Source organism: Amphiura filiformis, chromosome 15, assembly GCF_039555335.1.
Source record: "Amphiura filiformis chromosome 15, Afil_fr2py, whole genome shotgun sequence".
NCBI lineage: Eukaryota > Metazoa > Echinodermata > Ophiuroidea > Amphilepidida > Amphiuridae > Amphiura > Amphiura filiformis.
The window spans coordinates 18,701,262-18,728,696 of NC_092642.1; the positions used below are offsets into that span (position 1 = coordinate 18,701,262).

The 27,435-nt window shown below is 37.7% G+C and overlaps 1 protein-coding gene across 1 annotated transcript; it reads right to left on the reverse strand.

Moving 5' to 3' along the window:
* LOC140171350 (U3 small nucleolar RNA-associated protein 15 homolog) lies at positions 1–27,435 on the reverse strand. Its single transcript, XM_072194588.1, has 11 exons — positions 27,269–27,435; positions 20,218–20,310; positions 17,485–17,669; positions 16,873–17,051; positions 12,393–12,518; positions 11,749–11,884; positions 9,740–9,824; positions 7,533–7,697; positions 5,782–5,883; positions 4,212–4,404; positions 1–2,210 (listed from the first exon to the last, which is right to left on the reverse strand). The coding sequence occupies exons 1-11, from the start codon at positions 27,356–27,358 to the stop codon at positions 1,969–1,971; spliced, it is 1,596 nt and encodes a 531-aa protein (XP_072050689.1). The 5' UTR covers positions 27,359–27,435; the 3' UTR covers positions 1–1,968.

A 27,435-nucleotide genomic window follows, 5' to 3' on the forward strand; every position in this document is an offset into this window, starting at 1 on the left:
CTGGATTTTTATTCCTTGTATTTATAAAAAACATAACAAAGTACAAACATATAAAAAAAAAAACTCAATTTCGCGAAAGAAACAATGTCTAGAGTACACAGCCGCGTTAAACATCATGGTATTGTATCAATTTTAGAATGAGTTTGGAGCCCATTAACTGAGGCCCACTGATTTTGATGCAACTGTTAAATCAGTAAAACACTATTTGAAGCTTTAAATAAATGACATAACAAAGTATAGTTTTAGCAAAGTGTCAACTTTATTTAAAGTTTTCATACATTGTTTCCATATGCATATTATGACTTCCATTCAAAACCCATACTCCAGGAAGATTTTGAAATTCCAAACAATACAGTAAAATCCATTCCACATCCAAAAATGTTCACCAAGAAACAACAGAAAATGTGGTGTATTTTGGAATTCCACACAAATGTCCCAAATGATAGGTATAGATGAGTTGACCTCAATGTTTGCAACCACTCCACTGTTGCGGGCGTTTTAAAAACACGAGTCCTGTTCAAAATATGATGCACGCGCATACTGCCAGGCAAAAAACAATGGAAATTGTGATGATGCGTGCGCATACTGCCAGGCATTGACGTCAGAAGTCAACTATATAGTACTGTTACAAATCATTTCAAGATGCCCTGTATTCGCATTATGATACACAGAATCGCCAAGCAAAAAGTTATAATACATTGAAATAACTTTTAATGTTGAGTTATTAAAAGATTAGGAAAACATTTTAAAAAAACATTTTATTTCTATATCAAGAAGAAAGGTTTTAAAATGTTGTAAAGATTCATTTGTCAAATATTTTTTTGCAATGTTCATCTTTTGACAGCAATTTAAACATGTTATAATTTACAATGTTTTGTTATAACTTTTCGGAAAGTTACTACAATGTTGATTATGCGACGGGAAAAAAAACCCTACCCTACGGGCGAACAGACTTTTCAAGTAGGGTCGATCGGTCAAGCCTTTTTCCTTGCACAGAAATTTTTCCCCAATTTCTTAAAATCTGGGTCACTCGGGCTGTAAAATGTTCAGGGTTTTTTTTCTTTGCCTTAATTCTCCATTTTAAACATTATTTGACAACCTTTGTGCAACCTTGCCCCTTGTGAGAATGTTCCAATGTGTTTGTGTTTGCTTGGCATCTAGGTAAAGTTCCATAAGCAATGATCATCACCTGTGGTTGTCTAGCAAGCATCCATTACATTATTTGTGTAGACCTGGGCTGGTGCAATATTTTGCTATATTGAGGGTTGAGAACCAGAAAACCGTAACTCATCGAGGGACCCTTTATGAGTTGATGCTTTCTGGTTCTCGACCCTTGATATGATACTTGGGCAGTGTCTCCCATCTCTCCAAAAGTGAGATGTATGGTATGACCACTTGCACCTCTTCCAGTCAGTATAGATGCTAGTATGGAAGAGATTGTGATCTCTTATGCCAATACTAACTTCTATCTATGAATCAAAATAGAGTCAAATTCTGTAAATTCATTCAATCTACTTTGACACTGAGGGGCGTGTGCAATATCCCACCGTACAATGATATCACATTATCATTTTTAATATATCACAATGCAATATCTTTTATGCTTTCAAAGATGTAAGCATATAAATTTATATTGAGAGATTATAGGTCCATACACATAGTGTATAGTACACTGAATCGGACAAAATATCAAGCAAAGATTAACTGTAATGTCACAAAAATGCAACAGAGATGCCTGATAGCTTAGTCATGCACTACTGGTAACTTTCACCACCTAATCAGATGGAATCTATGGCAGAGTCATTTGCATAATTGACATTTCATCAAAACCATCGCTACATATCAATCAGAGCAACCCAAATTCAAGCATCGCTTCACATTCCACAAAATGACATTTGGTATCGCAAATACCAATACAAGAATTTGACCACAGTTTGAAGCAAGTGTCTATTGTCCACATCCACTTTGTCACCTCTGCTCAATCTCCATGTGATGCTCCCCATTCACCCTTGGAGCTGGTATATCTAACAAGGCATTACCATTGCTACCATTTATTTCTATAGGCCTAGATGCTGCTAATAATGTGTCCATCATGCCTCCAACCTCTTCAAGAGTTCTGTGATATTTCAGTTCGTTGCTGATGGCATCTTCTAGTTTTTGAAACTGACTGGTGAGGTCATCTGATTGGCTTATTACTGAGCCGTAGATATCTGTAAGAAAACATCAAGTTGTGCAGAGTTAACACAAGAAATAAATATGGTAGGGACATTAAGTATGTAAACTCTTGAGAAAGAATCCCACTGATACAGCTTTCCTGTAGTTTCATCCACGTAGAAGCATGATAGTCAACCGTAGTGCATTAGGCATGAGTTTCAAGCTTTCAGTTTAGCCAGTAAAATTTCAAATGCTTTAACAAAATGTTTTTCTTCTTTTACTTTCAGTTTTATCAAACCAGTGAAAACTTCTTTTAAACAAACGTTTTTTTTCACAGATACAAAATATTTTAGCTTTGCTATAAATTGTGTCCCGATCTGATCCACTCAGGCCAAAATCTGAAATTTTGACAACTGAGTTACTTCATGAACTTGCTCAGTTACCTACTCTTACTGATGTTGAATTCCCAGGTCTCTTGAATACTTGGCTGCAAAGAACCTTTTATATGTCAATTTTCTTATGTTCCCTCACTTTTGCCTTTATCTTAGTCTCATTATTGCCGACTTTAGCCTGATTGGATCAGATCTGGTCACAGTTAATAACCGGTCATTGCACTATCTGTCACAGGGGTGTGAGTGACCACAAACAAAACAAATTAGAAAATGGGTATGGAAAGTCTGAAAAACAGAGGCAGTGCAGAAACAGAGCTGAAAATCAAAAGAAAGAAGTCTGAACTCTGATTCACTACACTCGCACAACCATGCAGTGTCTTGAGTTTCATGTACAGAATTGGCTCTTGACAGCTTCCAAGTTTACTCAGAAGGAGAGAGCACTCAAATGGTTCACTTAATCTAAAGATGTTACACACTAAATTCGGAATCCCCCCTGCCCGAGCAAGTGGCTCTGTTGGGAATTGAACTTGGACCTTGCGCACCATAGACTATGCCATAGTCGAATTTTATTAAAAATATGTTATTATTAGTCATGATGAACCCATTTTGTTGAACTCAAAATTATACTGATGTTTATTAAAATTAAAGTATTCAATAGTAAAATGGTCATAAAGAGTTAAAAATATCAGACGATTAGTGACAATAAAAGTAATTGAATGCAACTTTATCTTACATAATTATAATGGCTCACTTTAATACTGAACAATTCTGATTTTGGAATCTACCAGTTTATTGATAGCGAACCCCGAAATTTCGACTATGAACTTTGAATTGTAAGCAGAACTTTGCCCCCTGGACTTTGCTCTCTAAAAACGCACTGTCAAGCATACTTGTTTATCAGTCCATTAACCACAAGTGCAGCTAGATGTTTGATGAAAGATTAACTTTCGCGTCAACACAAAAGCGCCACAAATACCACAGACAGTTGTTTACGGTGTAGTTAATGGTAATGGCGCGGGCCCAGACGATTTAAACCATAGCGAGGTATGGGCGACCAATCACAATCATAGCCAATTTTAGTTAGGCCAGAAATTGGCCTAACTCTCCATAGAGTCCCGTGTTAAAAATCTTAACCGCAAGGCAATGTCAGTAGTCCACTTGGGAAGCTAACAAACAGAGGGAGTAGGGTGACTGATCAGATGTGAAAATCTATCAATTGTGCACACATTAATTAAATCAGAGTTTTAAGCTTAAATACAATATCCAGAGTATGCACAATGGGCAAGTGGACTACGGGGTAGTCTATGCGCACCAGAGACAAGTACCTCAATAACTACTGCACCATGGTCTATTTTGTGGTCCATCAAACAATCCTACCTGACACCCTAGAGGCTTTTTGGTAAAAGGGGAAGGGAAGAAGGAAGAAGATTAAGAGACAAAAATGCTTTCTCCAGTCCGGTTTAAATCACAGATCCTTTGTTTGCCAAGCACAAGACCCAGGATAGCAAGCCATGAGTGAATATGCTGCCTAGAGTAGCGTTTTTCATGTGCATATGTGTGCTCGGATGACTGCACAATCAGATCACATGAGATACTTGGGCTTCATGCTGTTAGTAGCAGTTAGGGCAACATCCTTGCCTTTTATTGTATTCATTTTATACATACCTATGAGCATACTTATGACATCAATAACAGTTGCAGCAAAGTTGGGATCACCCAAATGCCTCTTCAGGAAAGTCAGCATGACTCGCACCCATTTCTCATCTCTGCCAGAGAGGGCGTTCTTCATGACACCTCGTCTGATGAGTTCTTGGAAGACACTGATGGTAACTTTTGGCATCTTGGCCCTGACATGAAGCTGGAAGAATATGGACAATATTTTTATTAGTAATACTCTTTTATTGCTGATGTGTGAAATTCAGTTATGGAATGGAGATTTAAGGAAAGGGTTTGTACAGATTTTTATAATTTATAATTTTTTTTAATATTTTTTAATTTTTGTAATTAATAATATTCAGCTGAAAACCCATCAGTGGCTCAGAAGCACACAAAATTAAATGGATGCCTACACACAAACAAACATACACCCAAAAAGGACCAGACAAATGGGTAAAAAACATACTACAAAAGATGGTGACTGGATGTGGTTTTGAATGAAGTGTTATGACAATTTACAAAGAAGATAATTCCACAATGTGGGCACGAATGGGTCAAATGAGGTCTTGGGAATAGAGAGTCGGCAGAATGGCAGATCATGAACACAGCTGTGAAAGTTAATAAGAATAGTAGATCTGTAATGAATCCTTCACTAACTACTAAATATGCACAACATTGCAGGGTTACGCAAGATATTCCATATGTGCCAAGCACAAATATGATTTCTGACCTCTTTGCACCTCATTTGTAAGCGCAAAGACTATATATGTTTCAAATTCCAGATACAGTTTTAAAATGTTACGTACATGGATGCAATGGCCCAGAATCGAGTCCCCATTTTGGGCTCAAGTCCTAAAATTACATGTGTGTGCCTGTGTGGGTTCAGAATTTTTAATGTACTTGGTGTTTAAACCTCCGCAATGTTTCTAATATTATCACCTACAAGCCACACACCTACTATCGTCAACCCCTACACTTTAGTGTTCAATTTGGTTTTCTATGGAGAAAATGTAATCAAACCTCTTCTAAATAGAGATTGTACAAAATTGACTCTGACCCTCCCCAGGCAAAATGTATGTAAGTGGTCATCTTTTCAATTCTCTATAATCTGCATACATTTCTGGGTACAAAGCAGTTCTTCAATGTTCATGACACTCCCCTCAGTCACCTGTCAATATACAAACCATGCAATTCGCACAGGTGTATTGCTCTATCTATGGTCTGACAAATTTCTGGGAATTGTTTTGGTGAATGGGCTATTCCATTTAAAATCTATACTATCCCTGTGCAAGATTTTGGAAATATTCTCCACAGGGGGAGTATGATTTCAAATTTGAAAATCACTCTCCCTCAGCGGAAGATTCAGGGTTGAATATTTCTCAGAAGGTGTATGAAATTCAAATGGAGCTGCCAAATGTGCTCATTCCGTTTGAAATTCATACGTCCCCTGTGGCAGATATTTCCAAAATCTTCTACAGGGGTAGTGTGGATTTTAAATGGAATAGCTCAATCCATGCTAGTGGTGTGATGCTTGACTGACTGATAGTGACAATCTATGATAGACTGTGACAGAGCATACCTGTAAAGCAGCATCCAATGCCTTGGAGTGTTGAAATCTTCTCAGCATTCTGTCATACTTCTCTAAGAATTCCTTTTTCTCATGTGGAACTATGACATCACCCTGTAATCAAGAGATGATTGAAATGTATAAAAACATTAATACGAATCACCCCATATTGCCAAATAGCATCCAACTGTATATGTTCACATCTTTTGATTTGTTACTAATTTTTCTGTATTGAAAAGCTGTTTTTGCCTTGGTTGCTACTCATACTCTGCGAACCATGTAAAGCACTTCACATGTTAAAATGGTTTATATTTATGGGTTATTAAATGCGTATTACTAGTTGGGAGTAAAATTGTCAAAAATAATGCATGCATACTGAGATGTTGATGCGTCTAATGCACAAGCCCGCAAGGGGAGTGCATCAGACGCATCAACATCTCAGTACAGGTGCATTATTTTGTACAATTTTTCAAGCATTATTAACCTTTTTCATACACAAGAAAAAAATTCAGTGATTTTTGCTATTTCTATAACAAAATTGTCACTAAAAATGTTGGGAAATTCAGGCAAATATAAATGCATCAACCTGCAAGAAAATGAACACGTCTGAAAGCACTATGGCATGCGTAATACACGCCTGTGCATCATACACAATCAATACACTTCTGGCATTTTAAACAGTGTATGAATAATCCGTCATAAGGCATTATGCAAACATCCTGATGATATTAACATGCTTATTGAGACTTTTATGATTGCTTTTGATTTGGGTCAAAAGTAAGTGTTTTAATCATTCAGTTTAATATCAGTTGGAACAGATCATGACTTTCTAAAATAGGTTTAAAAAAATATTTTAATCACACATTAATAAACGAAACATATAACATATCAGGCCTTGCCGTCTAGATTTTAAAGACAAGTGATCAGTCACTCGCTAGCACAATGCTAGGTGAATGGTCGAATCACTCTCTAGTGGTCAAATTACTTTCTTAGTCATTTGTATCAATTTGAAATACTTATGCACTGTTGACACCCTCCACCTTGGTTTTCAGGGATTAAGGCTAATTTATTATGATAAATCAAATACACTGTGCTGAATCTTGAATGTATGACTTGATTGAAATCAATTTTTGATGATTCACAGCGAGCGGTATTTAGTGTTTATGGTGAGTTGAAAACTGCTGACTAGAAATTGAGTTGGGGCGAGCGGTGGCGAATGCGATCGAGAGTTATCGCTCGACTCAAACAGCAAGGCCTGGCATATGAATTTGCAAAGTAGGGCCTTATTCACTAATGAGTGACAATGAGACAATGGAGCGCCAAGCCAAATTTGCTACCCTCCTGTTGCAATTCACTATCATTTTAGCGAGTCAACTTTTGTGACTTGACTCGTGGCAAAGTGTCACCGACCGAGTGCTTGGCATGCGAGGTGTCTCGGGTTCGAATCCCACCCAGAGCAAACAACTTCTTTCCTTCTTTTCTCTCTTTATTCTTTCCTTCTTTCCCTTCCCGTCGCCAAAAAGCCCTTAGGCGGTTAGGGTTAAGTAAACTCCAGCTTATCAGTCAGAAACTCAAACTGACTTGTGACTGAACCACTGGTTAACTTGACTTGGGACTCGGGCAAATGGTGACTTCCCGGGGTGACTTCATACACCTGAAACCACATCATTTGACAGGTTATTCCATTTTGGATTTCTTTTAAATTGATAACAACAAAGGAATGTATGACATAACACTTCTATAGAAAACAAGAAGCAACCTACTATTTTTGGTGCATAAACTGTTCTGCTTCTGTCATAATATCTATAGGTGAGTTTCTGAGGTCGTTTCTTCTTTGGTTTCTTGTCTTCATCAGCGTCGTCAGGTTTTCTATGCTGTATGGACAACAGACCGGTGGCCATACCAACGACTAAGGTGTTATCTGTAGGCTACAATATGAATAAGACAAAGAATAGTGCTTTGTTCAAAGTTCCTCTCATAATAGGAGAAAATTACTTGTTTTTTATTAATGAGTGCATCAATAAAACCCCACCTTGTAATCACATGAATTCACATCAAGTGCATCCAGACAGGTACTACTCCCTATTCCAGAAAAATACAGCACTAAATTTTTGGGATTAAAAAAATATTATCAAGTTCTGCCAAATGAAAAATAGCTGAATCCTTATCATTCATTAAGGGATCTGGAATTAGCGTTTTGAGCGTTTCGACAGTATTTTTTGTGGGACATGAGAGCACCTCAGACGTATCGAATTGCATTCTGAGTACGAAGCATGTCTTTCTGATATCAAATAATTTTAATTTTTTGAAATTCACGATATAATACAAATTTTATGACAAATTTTTCAAATTTTTGATATATAACATAACAGTCCTCGAAGTACATTTTATAAATCTAATGATATATTCTCAAAGTGTATGTAGCTGGGAGGAAAAGCCGACGATCAATTGAAAATTTTGACCTTGCATATTGAAGATATGGATTTTTTACCCAAAAAGACCTAATTTTTTTTGCTGTTTTGGGAAAAAAATCCATATCTTCAATACGAAAGGTCCAAATTTTCAATTGATCGTCGGCTTTCCATCCCACCTACATACACTTTAAGTATAAATTATCAGATTTATAAAGTTTACTTCGAATACTGTTAAATATCAAAAATATCAATTTGTAATGATTTGCCATAAAATGTGTATTACATTGCGAATTTCAAAAATCAAAATTATTTGATATCAGAAGGACATTCTTCAGTATTCAGAATGCAATTGATATGTCTGATGTGCTCTGATGTCCCACAATAAATATTGTCCAAACGTTCATACCCCTTCCCTTAAGTACTAACTGGAGATAAAAGAAAAAGTTCACTATTTTACTAATTTCTTGAAAAAAGAGCCAAAAACAAGCATTTTTGGCATGTTTTTTGACAATCCAGTGAAGACTTGGAACAAGTCTAAGCATTCAAAATCTTGATTATGTGCCGAAATTTTGCTCCAATTTTCACTTGTTTGTGTTATGATTGGTTATAAGAATGAAACATGTCCTTTCCAAAAATTAGAATGCATTAACTGAAATTAGTCTTAGTACAAGTCTTAGGGTTTGATTGTCACAGCATACGAAAAACACCCTAAAAATGCATGTTTTTGGCCCTTATTTCCAAAAATTGGCCAAATATTAAAATTTCACTTTTATTGCCAGTTAGGACTAATTAAAGGATTATGATTTAGCTATGTTTCATTTGGCAAAACAGGATAACATTTTTTTAATCCCCAAAAATTAGGTCTGTATTTTTCTGGAATAGGGAGTACGCCCATGCAACTGCATGTACACTATTCTACATATATATCAATCCATAATGTTATGAATCTCACCTTTTAAGAGTTAAATGAATTATAAAAGCCAAATTGAGTTTAACACTACCTTGATTTTTTGATTGATTGATCAGCATCCAAAGACCAAACTTTTGCTTGCTTGACTGACTGATTGATTGAGCCATGTTAATCTGAAAATAAAGTTGTTCTCTTCTCTTCTGTTTAAGGAGGATCGATAGGCATAGATCCTGGGGATGGGGGATAAATCCCCTCCCAATATTTTGCCAGGGGATGATCTATACAATCATCCCCCAATGTTGATGCCTGTATGTGGGTTTCTGACCAAATTAACCTCATATTTGGCCATTTTAGCCCCCAAAGTGCAATTTTTTTTGTGCTTCGCACTTTTTTATTCCACTTTTGTACCATATTTCATCAATTTAGCTTCAATATGGCAAATTTTTTCGCGCGCATTTGTACCATTAACTTATTCTGTCGCTAAAAGGTGCTTCATTCACTATACTTCACAAAAATTTTCCAATCCCATATCCCCCATTGTCAAGTCAAAATCTACGCCACTGAGCAGATCTGCAAATTTTTGTCTGAGTTAGATCACTTGAGTGTATACGACCCAAAAATGCTCCTCTTTGTTCATTATACTTACCGAAATACTCATGCTGAGAATAGGTCCTGGGTAGTCCAGATTAGAAACTAGCTTGTAGGATGTTACATCATAGATCTTAACATGCCTGGGTAAAATAAGCAAACAAAGGCAAAGATTTACTTACATATAAATTATACACATGCATAAAATACACAAAAAAATATAATAATGTTCTTACAGCCTGATTTTATTACTCTGAGATGAATCATGCCACCAATGGCGATCATCAGATAAAATTGCTGGTAAATTCTGAAACCCCCAAAACTCTTTTAATCTAACAATGCTGTTTGTTGCTCCTGTTTTGTACTCATTTTACATTCTCACTTTCAAATAGAATTCTGCTACTTAGTCATGAATTTTGGCATTTAGTTGTGGAATTTCCAAGACCACAATTAAAATTACTCAGCTTAACCTCACTGGGCACAAAGTTTCAAGTTAATTTTTTATATCTTAACAAAAATCACAACACATATAATAGTACGGATGCCCACTGTCCATACAGTTTCCACTAGAACGATTTTTCTTTTACTTTGTGCGTGCACTCACACACGTATTGTCTATGGAGAAACTGATCGATACAAGAAATCCCAGGCCTGTTAAATGGCGTACATACTTGTTTTTGATCCAAATGTAGGCCTATATCAGGGTGTTTCAAGAAATTCCTGATTCCACGGAAAACATTAACCAAACTTTTTCCTGATTGGTCAGTAAATAGAGAGGACCTTCCTTCATGCAGAGATCAACTTTTGTTAATGAAAAATTTAATGAGATGAGAACTACAACAGGTTGAAGTGACACCATTCCGTGCATCAGGTGTTCAAACGCAATTATTTCCGAATTTGGAGTGAATCAGACAAGCAAACTTACATAGTCATAAAATGTAACTATTTTTGAAGACAAAATGTACAGGATGTTAAGAAATTTAAGAATGTTTAAGCCTACCGCGGCCCATCTCAAATCATGCACTTCTCACTACCATGTCCATTTCATATGCTATCCATCATGGCTTCCATGCACACACAGTGTATTGCTCAATGTATTAAAGATAGCCTTTGAGTTGGAGCAAATTTCTCAAAATTGGTAGTGATTAATATTACCAAACTTATGCCATGATGAAATATAATAATTTTTGAAGATAAAATGTGCGAAAAAGATTGAACAATGTTTAAGACTACCGCCATTCATTTGAAATAATGCACTTATTGTTCATCTCCTCTATGGAGATATTTTCCATGGCGGCCATCTATGATCATGCTTGCGGTTTCACCAAACACACCATGGGTTTTGAGGTCTTATATTTTTTGTTGTATGTCAACAAAATCGATTAAATTTTCAGGATGATCTTATGTTCATGTTGTTATAAGCAAATATAATGTTCCAGATAATGCTAGTTAATAAATACATTAAGAAAAAGTACCTTAAAATTGCACTTTCTGTTAGTAATCCTTTTTGGACTTTAACTTTTAACATGTTCTAGCAGCCCTATATAAAACCGTAACACTCAAAAGGCCATATCTCTGGAATGAAACGTCCGATTAAGATTATTTAAACGTCTGAATCAATTTAAAAGTACTTCAAATTTGAGTGGACATGCCTAATAATAGTCTTGTACAAGACTTTGAGATTGATTTTTCTAGTATACAAAATTGGTGAAAATTATCAAATGAAAGGGAAAACAGAACATTTGCACAAGTGACTCAGTTTGCTGCTGTATCACATCCCAGGAGGTACTCAAGTTTGGTTTGGTTAGGAGTGGCCCGCTGGGAATTTGAAAGTGGACCCATTTTTCAACTTTTCCATCAAATTGTGGGTAAATTTCACAATTTTGGCTCCATTGCGGCAAAATTGGGCTACTTTCCACAAAAAAATACCAAAATTGGCCTAAGAAAAGGGGTCATTGATATACCAAAAGGCCAAAAATGCTACCCTTTGTTTGTGGCGCGTCCCTGTACGGTCATTTGTACTGAGTACCCTCCCTGGGTATCATTTAACATTTTGATGACACCTACCTATCTAGTGATCCTGTAAGCAGTCTATTATGAGCACCATTAAAACATAGAGAAGTGATGGTTTTATGATGATTACTGAGAGTTGTAAGCAAACGTCCACCTGCCAAAGCATCCCAAACTTTAATGTAATTACTTCCTGTAGGAGAAATGCAAGAGATTGATAGTTCTTCAAATTGAGATAAATAAATTCCTAATTTTTCTGGACTGGTAATCAGACGGGTGGGTACATATTTTTACAACAATTTTTTCCTGGATATTAACCCGGGTCTGGCCTTTATTTACTCATGGAGTTCATAATTTGTTTTCATTTAGGACAAAACCAAAATAAATAGGTTTAAGCCAGCCCTCAGACCTAAACATATTGAGTCCATAAGTGAAGCTGGCATAGCTGACAGAACTGATCAAGATATTACAGAATTAATGGTTATTTCCCATGTTTATTTCCCATGTCTGAATCTGAAATAACTTGGTTCCTCATTGCAGTACCACTAGTTGTGAGTTTTCCCAAATAACAACAGCCCCGGATAACAGCAACTTGGTTCCTCATTGAAGAACCACTGCTTGTGGGCTTTTCCAAAACATTACAAAACAACAAACTACAAATCCAAAAGAATTTGAGGAAACTATGAAAACAATCATTTTACCTGCAGATAAGAATATACCACCAGCAGGAAACATCACAACACTCTCCACTGGGTGACCATGTTCTACTGTTAACACACTCTTCTTTGTCCGTGTATCAAACAATTTCACTTTGTGATCATAAGAACCTGCAGAATATAGAAACAAGTAATCAAGTCATTATAGCACTTTTAGTGCTAGATATTGCAGCGTGGCTATAACACCCTATATAATTATTTTATATGGATCACGCTATGTTATATAATGTATATGAGCATGCGCAGTGCACATACTCTAGAACATAACCAAGTCTCATTATATAATACTAATTCATAGCATGAAGCATCACATAACAGATGAGATATCATTGTAATCATGACATATTGCCAAATAAAATCCAATGTAAACCTTTCACTGATAAAAATATAGTAATGTCACCCTCTGTTGACATAATAAAGCAATACTAAAGCTTGGTAGCCTGAAGCACATCATGTGCTAGATAGTGGGTCAGTCCATGTCGAAACAGATTGAGTGTACACCCACCCTCTTGGATTTTGCTCTCCTTTGGCTCAGGGGTACCTTTCATGGATCCCTAGGTGAGGTCACAAGAAAAAATTCAAATTCCATTTCGTTTATGAATGGCGGGCAATCAAAGTTTGGCGACCTCGACCAAAATTGTGAATTTAAGGGTCCAAATGACAAAGTGCTCTCTTTGAGGGCACTTTCTTCTTAATTGAATCAGTTGTGATCCTCTTTTTTGAATGTGGTCACTCACTGGCTGTGTCTGAAATACCTAATGCCAAAAAGATAGATTTCGAATTTCGTTGGGATTTCAGAGGGGGTCAAAATCAGCACTTCGTACTGTTCAATCAAATTATCTTGATTTTGAAGGACCCATGATAATGTCACAGTGCACTTATAGGTCTTAATTATGTTCAGAATGGATTAACCATATGCCAATGTCTATGAGCAATTAAAAAAAAAGAGAAATTTCTAGACCCCTACAGAATTTTAGGCCACCCCTAAAGTGGTTCAGCCACAAATGGCACTTAAAGTCAGCAAATTTTGACCCCTAATAACTTTAGGTGTACACCAGATATGAATTTCTAGTCTTTTGCATCTGAAAGAATGTAGTTTAATGTTACTAGGAACATAAGATTTGTTTTGTATTTTTGTGTTTTAGTATTAAGTTGACGCTTTCAAAAATAGTCATTTTTGCCTAACATACCATGCATACAGAGCTATACAGGATACGGTACAAAATGCCAATTTTAGTATGATATTTTTTTATATTTTTGATCACTTTATAGCCATTTGTATTATTTATCCTGATATTTCAAGTTGCTCTTGAGTCAAGTAATAAGAAAAAACTACTTTCTAATCCTCTGTATGGATTTTTAAGGGGGTCAAAAATGCACTTCCTGGCAACGATGCACATACAAAGTACAGGTTATGGGGGTCAAATTTTCAGAATGCTCCCAATTATGTCAAGTAATATATCAAATTACTCGTATGGTCATGAGGATTCCAAAAATGTATAGTTTGTTATGTGTCAGACCTTTCAGGAGGGCGCTATGACGAAAAAATGTTCATAGGTCAACGACCTTTTGAAAGTATCAAAACACAAAAATACAAAACAAATCTTATGTTCCTAGTAACATAAGACTACATTCTTTCAGATGCAAAAGACTAGAAATTCATATCTGGTGCACACCTAAAGTTATTAGGTGTCAAAATTTGCCGATTTTAAGCGCCATTTGTGGCTGAACCACTTTAGGGGGGCCTAAAATTCTGTAGGGGGTCTAGAAATTTCTCTTTTTTTGAATTGCTCATAGACATTGGCACATGGTTAATCCATTCTGAACATAATTAGGACCTATAAGTGCACTGTGGCATTATCATGGGTCCTTCAAAATCAAAGATAATTTGATTGAACAGTATGAAGTGCTGATTTTTACCCCCTCTGAAATCCCAATGAAATTCCGAAATCAATCTTTTTTTTGGCATTAGGCATTTCAGACACAGCCAGTGAGTGACCACATTCAAAAAGAGGGTCACAACTGATTTAATTAAGAAGAAAATGCCTCTCAAAGAGAGCGCTTTGTCATTTGGACACCTTAAATTCCCAATTTTGGTCAAGGTCGCCAAACTTAGATGGCCCGCCATTCGAAACGAAATTGAATTTGAATTTTTTCTTGTGACCTCACCTAGGGGTCCATGAAAGGTACCCCTGAGCCAAAGGAGAGCATAATCCAAGAGGGTGGGTGTACACTCAGTCTGTTTTGACATGGACTGACCCTAGTGTTAGTTAGATAGTGATGGCTTTTAGTTGTGTAAAAATAGTTATTCGGCACCCTGTCATATTTACATGACCCATTAATCCAAACATGACAGATTTTAACTAGAGCGGTTCTCGACTTGCGCGGTTCTCGACGCAAAGCGTCGGCCGCAATGCCTCCACCTTGACGCGTATCATTTTAACTGGTGCAATTTCACTAGGAACTGTGCTACTCTCCACCAAGTCACATCACTGTAACCCATACGGATCTCCAGGTAATTGGTTCACATGGTTATTTTGCTTGATATGCATAAATTAATGCCCATACCACAGTATTTACTAATTTGACCTCAGCTGACCCCCGGATGACCTTGGATGACCCCGAAATGACCTTCCACAAATTTGGCTCTAAATGTTGACTGTACACACCAAGTTTCATGCCCATACGACAGTTTTTAGTAATCTGACCTCAGATGACCCCTGTGTGAACCCAGATGACCCCTGTGTGAACCCGGATGACCCCAAAATGACCTTCCAAAAAATTTAACTTTATATGTTGACTGTACCCACCAAGTTTCATGCCCATACGACAGTTTTAAGTTATTTGACCTCAGATGACCCCTGGGTGACCCCTGATGACCCAAAAAAGACTGTCCAAAAATTTGACTCTAAATGTTGACTGTACCCACCAAGTTTCATGCCCATACGACAGTTTTAAGTTATTTGACCTCAGATGACCCTGGATGACCCCAAAATGACCCTAAAAAAATTTGGTTCTCAATGTTTACAGTACCCACCAAGGTTCATGCCCATACAACGTTTTTTTCTAATTTGACCTCAGATGACCCCTAGATGACCTTGGGTGACCTTGACCCACTAACCAAACCTACTGGAATTTGAAGACCGCCAATGACCATCCCTCCACCAAATTGCATCACTGTACATCTTACCAGTTCCGAGATATTGCACCCGCAAGCTCGGACGGATGGATGGATGGACGGACAACCAGGAAACATAATACCTCCGGTGGAGGCATAATAAAAATGTACATTCACATTTCTTAACCAAGTCAAAGAACTGCTTGTTTAGCTTGTTTTAGACTCACCTGTAAGCCACATGTCTTTGCTAGCTTTGCTAACCACACCACATCTCACATAGTCTGTGTGCTCAGTAAATCGACATGTCTCTTTCTCACTTGGAATGTCCCAAGATCTGATATGACAGACTTGTCTTCCCTATATGATCTGTTTTACTCTTAGACTCACCTGTAAGCCACATGTCTTTGCTAGCTTTGCTAACCACACCACACCTCACATAGTCTGTGTGCTCAGTAAATCGACATGTCTCTTTCTCACTTGGAATGTCCCAAGATCTGATATGACAGACTTGTCTTCCCTATATGATCTGTTTTACTCTTAGACTCACCTGTAAGCCACATGTCTTTGCTAGCTTTGCTAACCACACCACATCTCACATAGTCTGTGTGCTCAGTAAATAGACATGTCTCTTTCTCACTTGGAATGTCCCAAGATCTGATATGACAGACTTGTCTTCCCTATATGATCTGTTTTACTCTTAGACTCACCTGTAAGCCACATGTCTTTGCTAGCTTTGCTAACCACACCACACCTCACATAGTCTGTGTGCTCAGTAAATCGACATGTCTCTTTCTCACTTGGAATGTCCCAAGATCTGATATGACAGACTTGTCTTCCCTATATGATCTGTTTTACTCTTAGACTCACCTGTAAGCCACATGTCTTTGCTAGCTTTGCTAACCACACCACATCTCACATAGTCTGTGTGCTCAGTAAATAGACATGTCTCTTTCTCACTTGGAATGTCCCAAGATCTGATATGACAGACTTGTCTTCCCTATATGATCTGTTTTACTCTTAGACTCACCTGTAAGCCACATGTCTTTGCTAGCTTTACTAACCACACCACATCTCACATAGTATGTGTGCTCAGTAAATAGACATGTCTCTTTCTCACTTGGAATGTCCCAAGATCTGATATGACAGACTTGTCTTCCCTATATGATCTGTTTTACTCTTAGACTCACCTGTAAGGCACATGTCTTTGCTAGCTTTGCTAACCACACCACATCTCACATAGTCTGTGTGCTCAGTAAATAGACATGTCTCTTTCTCACTTGGAATGTCCCAAGATCTGATATGACAGACTTGTCTTCCCTATACAATCCGTTTTACTCTAACACTCACCTGTAAGCCACATGTCTTTGCTAGCTTTGCTAACCACACCACATCTCACATAGTCTGTGTGCTCGGTAAATCGACATGTTTCTTTCTCACTTGGAATGTCCCAGCATCTGACAGACTTGTCATCTCCACAAGACATGATATGTAGATTATCACTGGAGAATTTACTCACATGAACTGGCCTGGATGAAAAGGGAAAAGAAGATAAACTTATACTATGATCAGCTCATAATAGGCGAAAATTGTTAGGTTTTTGTTACTGCCCAAGTTTATAAAGTCTCAACATATGCCCGCGTAAAATGACAAAAGCGAACATCAGTCACGCATTATGCAAAGTGCAATTCACGTAGGTGCTGCGCCATTGTACACCATTCTATATCAATCCAAGATCCAAGTCCCGCCTATGAAATGATTAGAGTATAGACAGGCGTTTGTAGCACCTGGGGCAATGAGAGTAGGGAATCGTGCTCCTTCTCCCAAGTGGGGTAGCAACTTGCGTACTGAAAATGGAATGGTTTGAGAACCAATTATTTTCATATCATAAAAGCTGCAATGTTGAAGTAAGTATACACATTGTTTGCATTGACTGATTGACAATAAACTATTCCTTCCTACCCTTGGTGTCCTTTGAACATCCTCAGCACTGATCTACCATTCATATCAAACAAACGCACTATGCCCTCTCCTCCACCTGCCACTAGGAGGCGCCCATCACTGCGAAAACTACCGCTGTATGCCACATCACGAAAACGTGACAATGACTTGTCTACTTGATTGGTGGCTGGGTTGTACAACTGAACCTGAAATTATAAATTAATAATAAAAACATATAGAATAAAATTAGAATATGATCGGAGAGGGTTCGAGCCTTGGGCTTGCCTTAGGTGAGAATTCTCTTCCTCTCCCAAAATGTTCCTATAACGTCGGAAATACTACAATTGTGTTCAGTTACTTTACAGAATAAAATTGTAGAATTTCTTCTCACCCCCATACACTGCTTAGCACGTGCAGATATAAGTAGTGTGTGTGCATGAATAAAACTGTTGGTTCTGTGTACAGGAAGAGTCAAACCCTGTGTAAGTTAAGTGTCAGAGCTATTCGAAAAGAGAAGGGGGACCATCCCTGGTTCTGTAAACTGTGCACGTAAAGCCTGTGTGTTGATTCTCAAACAATTGAGGTAAGCACATATATAGGAAGGAAGGAAGGAAGGAAGGAAGAGAGGGAGGGAGGGAGGGAGGGAAGAAGGAAGGGAGGAAGAGAGGCAGGGAGGAAGAGAGGCAGGGAGGCAGAGAGGCAGGGACGGAGGGAGCAAGCAAGCAACCAAGGAACGGTGAGTCATTAGTCCGAAAATGGTTTAAGTTAGCGATTAGGGCATTTTAGGTTTTAAAAAAGGGATATGATTAGGCTGGGGTTAAGATTTGTGATTAGAGTCCGGATTAAGTTTTTAGTTTTGTGTCACCATTAGGGTTGGGTTTAGGGTTATGATTAGGTTATATGTTAGAGTGAAGTTTATGCTTATGGTAAGGATTGGGGTTTTTTAATACTGTAAGTTTTTGGACTAATGACTATCGACCTGTAACCTCAAATGTAGGACACAGTCATTCCAAACCAAATCAAGGTACTTTGGAGAGGTTCTCACATGACCCCTTCAGAATCTTGTCGTAAATGGAAACATAACATTATTTTTGTCCAGATCATGAATGATAAATGGTCGCATGTCATAAGTTGGGTATGCTAAAAGGGTGGAGGGATTACACTTTTCTGAAAATTGCGATACAAATTTGATTGGCTTTCCGTAACCCCATATCCTACAGCAGTGGTTGATACCTCATTTTAAGCCTAATACTATACTCTTTCAGTCTACCGAAGCATATAATTATAAATTATTCAGTAAAAAAATCACAACAGTTGAAATAAAAAATGCCAGGGGTGGAGGAGCAGGCGGATGCGGGAGTGCGCAATAGGGCATATGTGAACATTCACATGTCAGCATGTCAAAACTACTGGTTACTTTTTCAAATCTAGGGAGGGTATAATGTATTGACAGCTTTGAATGTTGAATTTGTACAACTAAAATAATTATTGACTACTTAAGGTGGCACTACACCCTCTGATAAATTTTGTGACAAATTTTGCATTTTTCTCAAAAAGTGACTACACACTGTTTATTATTATACTCTTTCAGTCTACTGAAGCATATAATTATACATTATTCAGTAAAAAATCACAACAGTTGAAATAAAAAATGCCAGGGTGGAGGAGCAGGCGGATGTGGAGCAGGCGGATGCGGGAGTGCGCAATAGGGCATATGTGAACATTCACATGTCAGCATGTCAAAACTACTGGTTACTTTTTCAAATCTAGGGAGGGTATGATGTATTAACAGCTTTGAATGTTGAACTTGTACAACTAAAATAATTATTGACTACTTAAGGTGGCACTACACCCTCTGATAAATTTTGTGACAAATTTTGCATTTTTCTCAAAAAGTAACTACACACTGGTAACAAAAGTTACATGTATATTATAGGGGCAAGGAATCCAATTCACTGAAATTTCAGTGATTCAAGACAAGGGGTTCATTATATATGTTAAGAAGTGAGGTACATTCTAGCGGTACCTCTTTTCTTATCATTTATAAATAACGTACCGCTTGGATTGAGTCACTGAAATTCCAGTGTAGTAACTGGATTCCGTACCCCTATACATGACTTTTGTTACCAGTGTGATATTATTTTTTTGAGAAAAATGCAAAAATAGTCACAAAAATATCAAGGTGTGTAGTACCACCTTAAAGGGTTATATGTTCCATATGTTCCATTTTTTTCATTTTTAATGAAATCCTAGTTGAATTTCAGTATTTTTAGCAATATGCTGATGTACAATTCTCTTCTTGATATTCATTTCCTCAATAATAGAATAACCATCTTGCTAATTACTCATAAAAAGGTCATTGACCTTTACAATGTAATTAACATACATACAATTATTTTAAATAGTTCATTTGAAGCATGAATGTTTTGAGAACATATCCTCCAAATCTGATGACATTCTTGCATAAAATAAAAATTTTACAGTCATTTTTGTAATTGAGGTCCGATTTGAGAAAAACGCATTTGAAAATTGAGATTTACATAGACGCCTGTGTATTAATTAATTAGTAATTAAGCATTATCTCAAAAATTAAGCAGGTGTTAAGGTTAAAAATGGTGTTGATTATTAGAGATTGTCAATATATACAACATATCAAAGAATACATTTTTTGTCATTTTTTACCATGTAATGGAAATTGTACCCAACTTATGACATGCGACCAAATACAATTTTTAAACATAATTAAGTGCTTACCCTTGAAGAACTTGTGACTGCAAATTTGTGTGGTTCAACCGGAGAGAATTCAATATGCGTAATGGCTCCAAATTCTTTTACGGTCACTGGAAACTACAGAAAAAGGAAAAGAATGTGGCACAAAGTGTAACTGTAAGGTATCTTGAAGATTCCCAAGTTTTTAGTTTAATTGCACTCAACAGTTTTGATATTAGAAGCAAAAAACATGTTCCGCATTTAATCGACTCATGACAATAGGCAAAATATTTACACTATGAATTCAAATTTGAATGAACACAGCTTTCAACAGCTGTACTTGATCCAACCGCGATCGTATATCGCATATTTTCAAACTACAACATGAACACACAACCTTGGATACAATACTAACCAATCACAAGTGCGTTTGCATAGTTGGGTTCACTTCTGTGTTACTCATGCACAGTCGCACATGCTGGCATGCATCGCACAGTGTATGCAAATAAACATCACGCTATGTCAGGCTGTGTTCATTCAATTGAAATTTCCACCTTAAATCTTGATCAAAAGAGCAAACTTGAGTACGCACAGATATTTATGCGTTAAGCGTACTACGCAAAGTCCACATGCTACGGAACAAGCACAGTTTTTGACAATTGACCAAACTCAGTCTTTGAGGTTCGGTCATGTAGGTCGCAGCGCAATCATGTTATTCCCAACAGTACACAGAAGGTACATCATCCCGTGATCGAGAATTAAGATATTTTGCCTATTGTATGGGTGGTAACCACTAAAGTTAGAAATCCCTGCTTAATTCCTGATAAATTTCATTTGCAAATGTACACATTACTTCCTTTTTTCTGAATCGGTACTGCATGGGTGCAAAAAAGAGCCAAAAAACAAATTTTCTGTTCAACATACAGGCAGTGCAGCATATGTTGTCGTCACAATCATCATGTCTGTTTTGCCATATACACACAAATCTATCAAGATTGATAAAGAAAAAAAAAAAAAATATTTAGAGCATGCCACCCCTTCCAAACTGGTTGTGGGGAGATATCAATTAGTATGAACTGGGGCAAACTGGTTGTCAGCATAACCAAAAGATATGCACGAACGAGGATACAGCACCTGTTGTTTACTGGACCAGAATGCAATTCATGGAGGTACCAACCCATTGGATTGCTAATTTTGCTACTTATTCACATTTAACCTGAAAATGTTCTGTTTTTTCACATAGCTGCAAAGAGGAGACAATATTAGACATTGTATGTAAGTTTGAAGACAACCCATAAACCAATAGGGTTACCCCCCCCCTTTAAGTTAAGTTTATAACTATGATCTTGATGATGCAGGGTCATGCATGTAGGATGACTTGCAATTTGATGTGCCTATTGTCAGATGTGCATTGTAAGTTACTTTATTCAAATATTCTGAATACTACTCCCTGCTTTTTTCGGCGTCATTAGCTCGTGTATGTGTAGGACTGGGAGTCTGGCATGTCTGGGAGCTGAGTGTAAGCATATTGTAGGTATGCCAGGTGAATTCAAATTTGCCATCAAACTACATCATTTTATATAAAACTGAAAACCTTTTTGTTATAGCACTTTCCGTGGCAAAGTTACATCTTGTCAAAGATCGACTTTCATCAAAAAGATTCTGCTAGCAAAATTCCCCAAAACGGCATTTCGGGGGTGTTTCTTGATCTTAGTCTCATGATGATAGCAGCTTTTTTTAATGGAACTGCTATCAAAATCCGGATGTGTGAGTATCTTATTTATCACCATAAAAAAAAATTATATTTGGGTCAAGTGAAGTATAGACAACATATATTTATGTAGGTTTCCTTGAGCTAGCAGTTCTTTTATATTTCTATGTAAATATGTATAATGTATTGCCGGTTTTGGTCATTTTGGCCAGACATAGACCTTAAGGTACATATTTCGAGGAGCATAACAAACACCAAATTGGTGTCGTATGACCTTTGACATGCATGCATTCTTTTGTCGAGAGTGACATGGTCTTTCAATTCGTGCCGAGTGTCCTTGGCAGACTTGGCTATGCTTCAGTGGTCACGAAAGGAATCAATACTTGATACTTGATAGGTGACTTCCATAAAAGCATTATCTGCTGTCCCGGAAGCTGGCAACAATGTGCATGTGGTCCAAAGTGCAGAAAATTAAATGCTGAAGAAACTTAAGGTGCGGTGTGGTTAAAAACTTGATGAGTTGCTGATTACCAACTCTTGCCGGAGGCTGCTGGCTGCAACTGCCTGATGAAGGGCATCGCAGCTAAGTTGAAAGCCTCTGGTGATGTTGCAAGCACAGCCTGGGTTGGGAGCAAATTCCACAATGGTATGACTCGTGGGTAGAAAGAATATCTATAAATATCAAGGTTGGTCTGCAGATGGTGGTATCTCAGTTGGTGCTGCCCTCTTCCTGGTCTTGTGTTGGGTTTGATGCATTGAGGTAGAGTGATGTTCACAAGTCCGAAGCGAATCTTGAAAAACATGTTAGCCTGGGCAAGTAGACGCCAGTGTAATGTGTTGATCATGGCAGTGACGCTGGAGGATCTACTATAATCACCCATGGTGAAACGTGCTGCCTGCCTCTGCACACTCTCAAGCATTGATTTATCACGCTGTGTATAGGGGTTCCACACAGCTGCAGCATACTCTACTTGGGGTCTAACTAGGCACTGGTATGCCTTCTCCTTTACAGTGCGATCACAGGGTCCAAGATTAAACCGTATTAACTCAAGTGTTCTTGATGCCTTGGCTCTGATGTTTGCTATGTGTTTACTCCAAGTTAAATCAGATGATATGGTAACACAGGTCTAAGTATTTGGTAGATAGTTCCTTGGGTATTGTGTCTGTGCCTACTGAGTATTGGTAATCAAGTGGCCTCTTCTTCTTGGTGATCGTTACATGGACACACTTTTGCACATGAAATTGCATTCCCCATCTCTCAGCCCACTCAAACACTTTAATCAGGTCTTGATGTAGTGCCCTCTGGTCCTCAGGAGATGTTATATTCCTGTAGATTACACTATCATCTGCAAAAGGCGATACTGATGTAATACCATCTGTGATATCGTTGATGAAGATGAGGAATAATACTGGACTCATAACTGAGCCCTGCGGCACTCCAGAGGTGACAGGACACCATTCTGACTCTTCACCATCAACAGCTACATTGTACACATTGTGTGCGACCAGATAAAAAGGCTCCTATCCACTGTTGTGTTGGGCCATTTATTCCATAAAAGGATAACTTGTGGAGCAAGTGTTGATGAGAGCACTTTGTCGAATGCCTTGCTGAAATCTAAAAACAAGACATCCGACTGCCCACGTTGGTTGAGTGTGGTAGACCAATCATTTACAGCTTGCAGTAATTGGGTATCACAAGAGAGTTTTTCTCTAAACCCATGTTGATTATTTATGATGACATTGTTTTTGCTCAAATGTTTGGCAAGATGACTAACCACAATATGCTCTTGCACTTTGCAGCAAATGCAGGTAAGACTCACTGGGCGAGTTTTCTGGGTTGGTTTTATCACCTTTCTGACCTCTGCCCCAGCCCACTAATCCCCAGACTGCCTTACTAGCCTGTATCACGCTTTCAGCAAAAGAACGTCTGTAGTACATACCTGTTTTTAATGACGCTGCAACAATGTTTCTATTGTCAGCAATAACACCTTGCATTCATACTTTTGAGTTTGTATGGAGCACGCTTAGTACACATTATAAATAAGTGAAATCAGAATATCCTGAAATGAATTTAGGTAACGAATTGAATGACACTGACCTCGCAGCAGCATTAATGTTTTCATGTAAACATGGCGAATGTAGACATTTTTAGCCTACGTTTCGTATCCTACTATCGGATCGTTGAAACAAGAAAATCTCATTCCCCGGCCTCATTCACGAATTCACTCACCTTCCTACACCACCAGTTGAAATAAAACTCAAAACATCCCGTGTTATTCCTCAACTCATGCACCTTCATTAATAAAAATTGAAATCCTAGTAGAAATCCGTTATCGAAAATTGTTTGATATAAAATGTCAACAAAAGTAATTTTTCTGAAGAGTATATACAGCGTGTCAAAATGGCGGCTCACAGTCGCATCCCCTTCTTTGTACGTGTACCCAGGTCACGGTCTGTCTACGTGACGAACAGTCAGGGTCAGAGGACAGCGCAACCTGTCTGCTGCCATGCCGTAATATATGGGTGACGTGTGCACAACAACAGCCTAATATGGGCATAATGGCTCCGCCCAATGAACCATATACGGCGCTGTCAATCATCCTTATTCACAATCGCCTTTGTCGAACAGACTCTTCTTACGCAGGTAAGAGCTCACGCTGTCCTCACTTTAGCGATTAGGATCGACAAGCGTCAGGCCGACACAATCTGGTTGTATGCAGGAGACTATCATTGTGATGCCCACGTTGGAACCATTGGATTACGGAAGAAATATTCATACCAGGGCAGGACTGAAGCAATGCGGCCATTTCTATGTTTGTACCAGGCAAGTACCGGACATTTTTCAACACGGAGCTAGCGGAGATTACAACAAATTCGTCCAAAGGTAAGCAAAGGGTTGGGGATCGCATTTTTAACTTTGACTAAACTGTTTCGGAGTTAAGTAGACCATTTCGGGGGCTGTATTTGGTGTACATGTGACGTTTTGAACAGAGTAAAAAACGACCATTTATTCGCTATTGCTGATATATACTCTCCGAATCATGTACCGTACCAATACACAAGGTATTGGTACATGAGATCAGGTACAAAAAATGTATAACTAATCCCAAGCTATTGTCTGAAATTGCTCCTCGGTCTCAGATGATGTATCATCATGATCATAAGAACTCAGTCTTCAAACATGTTATAGGTATCCCAGGCAAACCTTAGTTAACACATTTGCTAGTCAGCCAAATTCGCTGACAATGTCAATGCATATTTACATTGAAATTTAAAACAACTGGCCGAGATGGAAACCTACATAAATATGTTTTCTATACTTCACTTGACCCAAATATATGATTTTTTATGGTGATAAGACAATCGCACATGGAATTTTAGAGGGATTTTGATAGCAGTTCCATTAAAAAAAGCTGCTATCATAATGAGACTAAGATCTAGAAACACCCCCGAAATGCTTTTGGGGAATTTTGCTAGCTGAATCTTTTTGATGAAAGTCAATCTTTGACAAGATGTAACTTTGCTACGGAAAGTGCTATGAAAAAAAAGGTTTTCAGTTTTGGCTTTGTTTACTCAAGGGCTTTAATTTGATATATAAAATGATGCAGTTTGATGGCAAATTTGAATTCACTTCACCTAGCATACCTACATGTTAAATGATAGTCATATAATGACCAAAAGATAAATGACTGACTATCATTGAGGACTGAGTTCCGCAGTCTAATTTTGGCTGACTAGCAAATGTGTTAACTGAGGTTTCCTCTCATACCTACTTATTGTTACTACTGTTCAACGTCTTGGTTTAGTGCCGTACTAACGCTGTTACTTTCCTATTCGGGGAGGATGTCGATATTGTCATCCTGAACTTGTTCACGACCACTCTGTGTTTTACATGATATTTTTCACCACTAAATCATTTTGTATAATTACCTGCAATCCCCTATACGTGATAATAACTTACTTACCTCTCTCCTACAATACTTCAAGCTTCTGGATGTGCACTGGAAATGTGCAAAAAAATCTAATTTCTCGCGCCTACACCGTCGAAAATTCCTGGTCATCGCAAACCTTGTTTGCATGGACAAGCTGGACAACGGAAGTAAACCTATAGTCTCCTTCGCAAACAGTTTGGTGTCTGTGTGGCGGGAGCGGAACCAAACTAGCCGGCGAGGAGACTAAGTCAATCGGCATTAGCAGAGGTAAATAAATACGAGTGTGTGGCGAGAGAAACTGTGCTAAAAAAACGCAACTGGAAAATAGCTTTTTTGTTGGAATGCAGAACGGTTTTTGACATCGATTATACACCCAAACTTCTGTGTTAGGCCCTTTACAATTAATTTTAGTTTCCTGTTTCCTGCTCATTCCAAAGTAGAGAATTGCAAAATATTTAATTTTTTTTTTTTTTTTTTTTATTTTGGATTTTCTTTTTAAATAACTTTAAATGACTTCCATTTGCTACTTTCTGACTTTGATCATATCAACTATAATGATGAATATACAAAGAACAACACTGTACCATTACTTATGTATAAAATCAAACATAGCTAGTTGTAAAATAATTAAATGCATGTTCCTGATCAAAACGGATTGATGTAGGTCGCGACCACTTGTTTTAAAATAAAGAAAATAAAAGATAATTAATAATTAATAATTAAAAGTCACCTCATCCCTTGTTTTCAACATGAAACAGGAAACTAAGAATCAATTGTAATAAGCCCTTTCGCAAATTCAGATCATTGCAACTGCGCATGCTCAGACATCGTCACACAATCTTCCACGAGAGATAAACACGAGGAGGCTGCAGTGCATTTTCAATGGTGGCGAACTTTGCACTTCCTTCAAAAACATATTTCTGTAAAACATTTTTATTCATTCCTACATATGTTAATATTTCCTGTGAAATACAAATACTGTGAAGGAATGAAGACCGAACTGTCAGCGAAATTCAGTACAAAACATTTTTATGCAAACGCCAAAGTTCACCCCATTGAAAATGTACAGTAGCCTCATCATGTTTATCTCCAATTTTATCGGCAAATATTACCCATGATGCACCATGATCTGAATTTGCGAAAGGGCTTATTGGCTGTGTACACCCAAGCAACAATTTGGAGTGTGTTATAATCCAAGTGAGTACAAGTGCAACTCAAAAGTGACATAACTGTTGCCATAAGCTTTACTGTTGTAATTCAATTCAGTCCCTATACAAATTTTGTATTGGGACTGATTATTCGGTCTACGTCTAGTCTTGGTTGCCGAATTCGACAGACTTTGACATACAAACGAACACGATACTTTAGCATTTATTTTTGTCATTTTGCTGCTGGGAATTACAATTTTTATATCAGGATAATTATGAAAAAAATCCTTCTTTAGCTATGTTACCTCAAAGTGTTTCCAATACAACGATTCCTGGGTTTCTAAAGCCCCAACACGTGGGTAGTTTTTGATCACCGTCTTCTTGAACGTCGCCATTTTGTAAGTGATTGCGTAATCAAAACAAGGGTTGCCAGCGCACAACAAAAATTGGTGTTGTTTCAACCAACGTGCAA

Coding starts and splice junctions, on each gene's coding strand:
- LOC140171350 (XM_072194588.1), bottom strand. CDS start 27,358: ATGGCGACGTTCAAGAAGACGGTGATCAAAAACTACCCACGTGTTGGG. Junction 4,405..5,781: donor CATTGGATGCTGCTTTACAG/GTATGCTCTGTC, acceptor ATATTCTTCCAG/CTTCATGTCAGGGCCAAGAT. Junction 2,211..4,211: donor TGTCATAAGTATGCTCATAG/GTATGTATAAAA, acceptor GTTTTCTTACAG/ATATCTACGGCTCAGTAATA.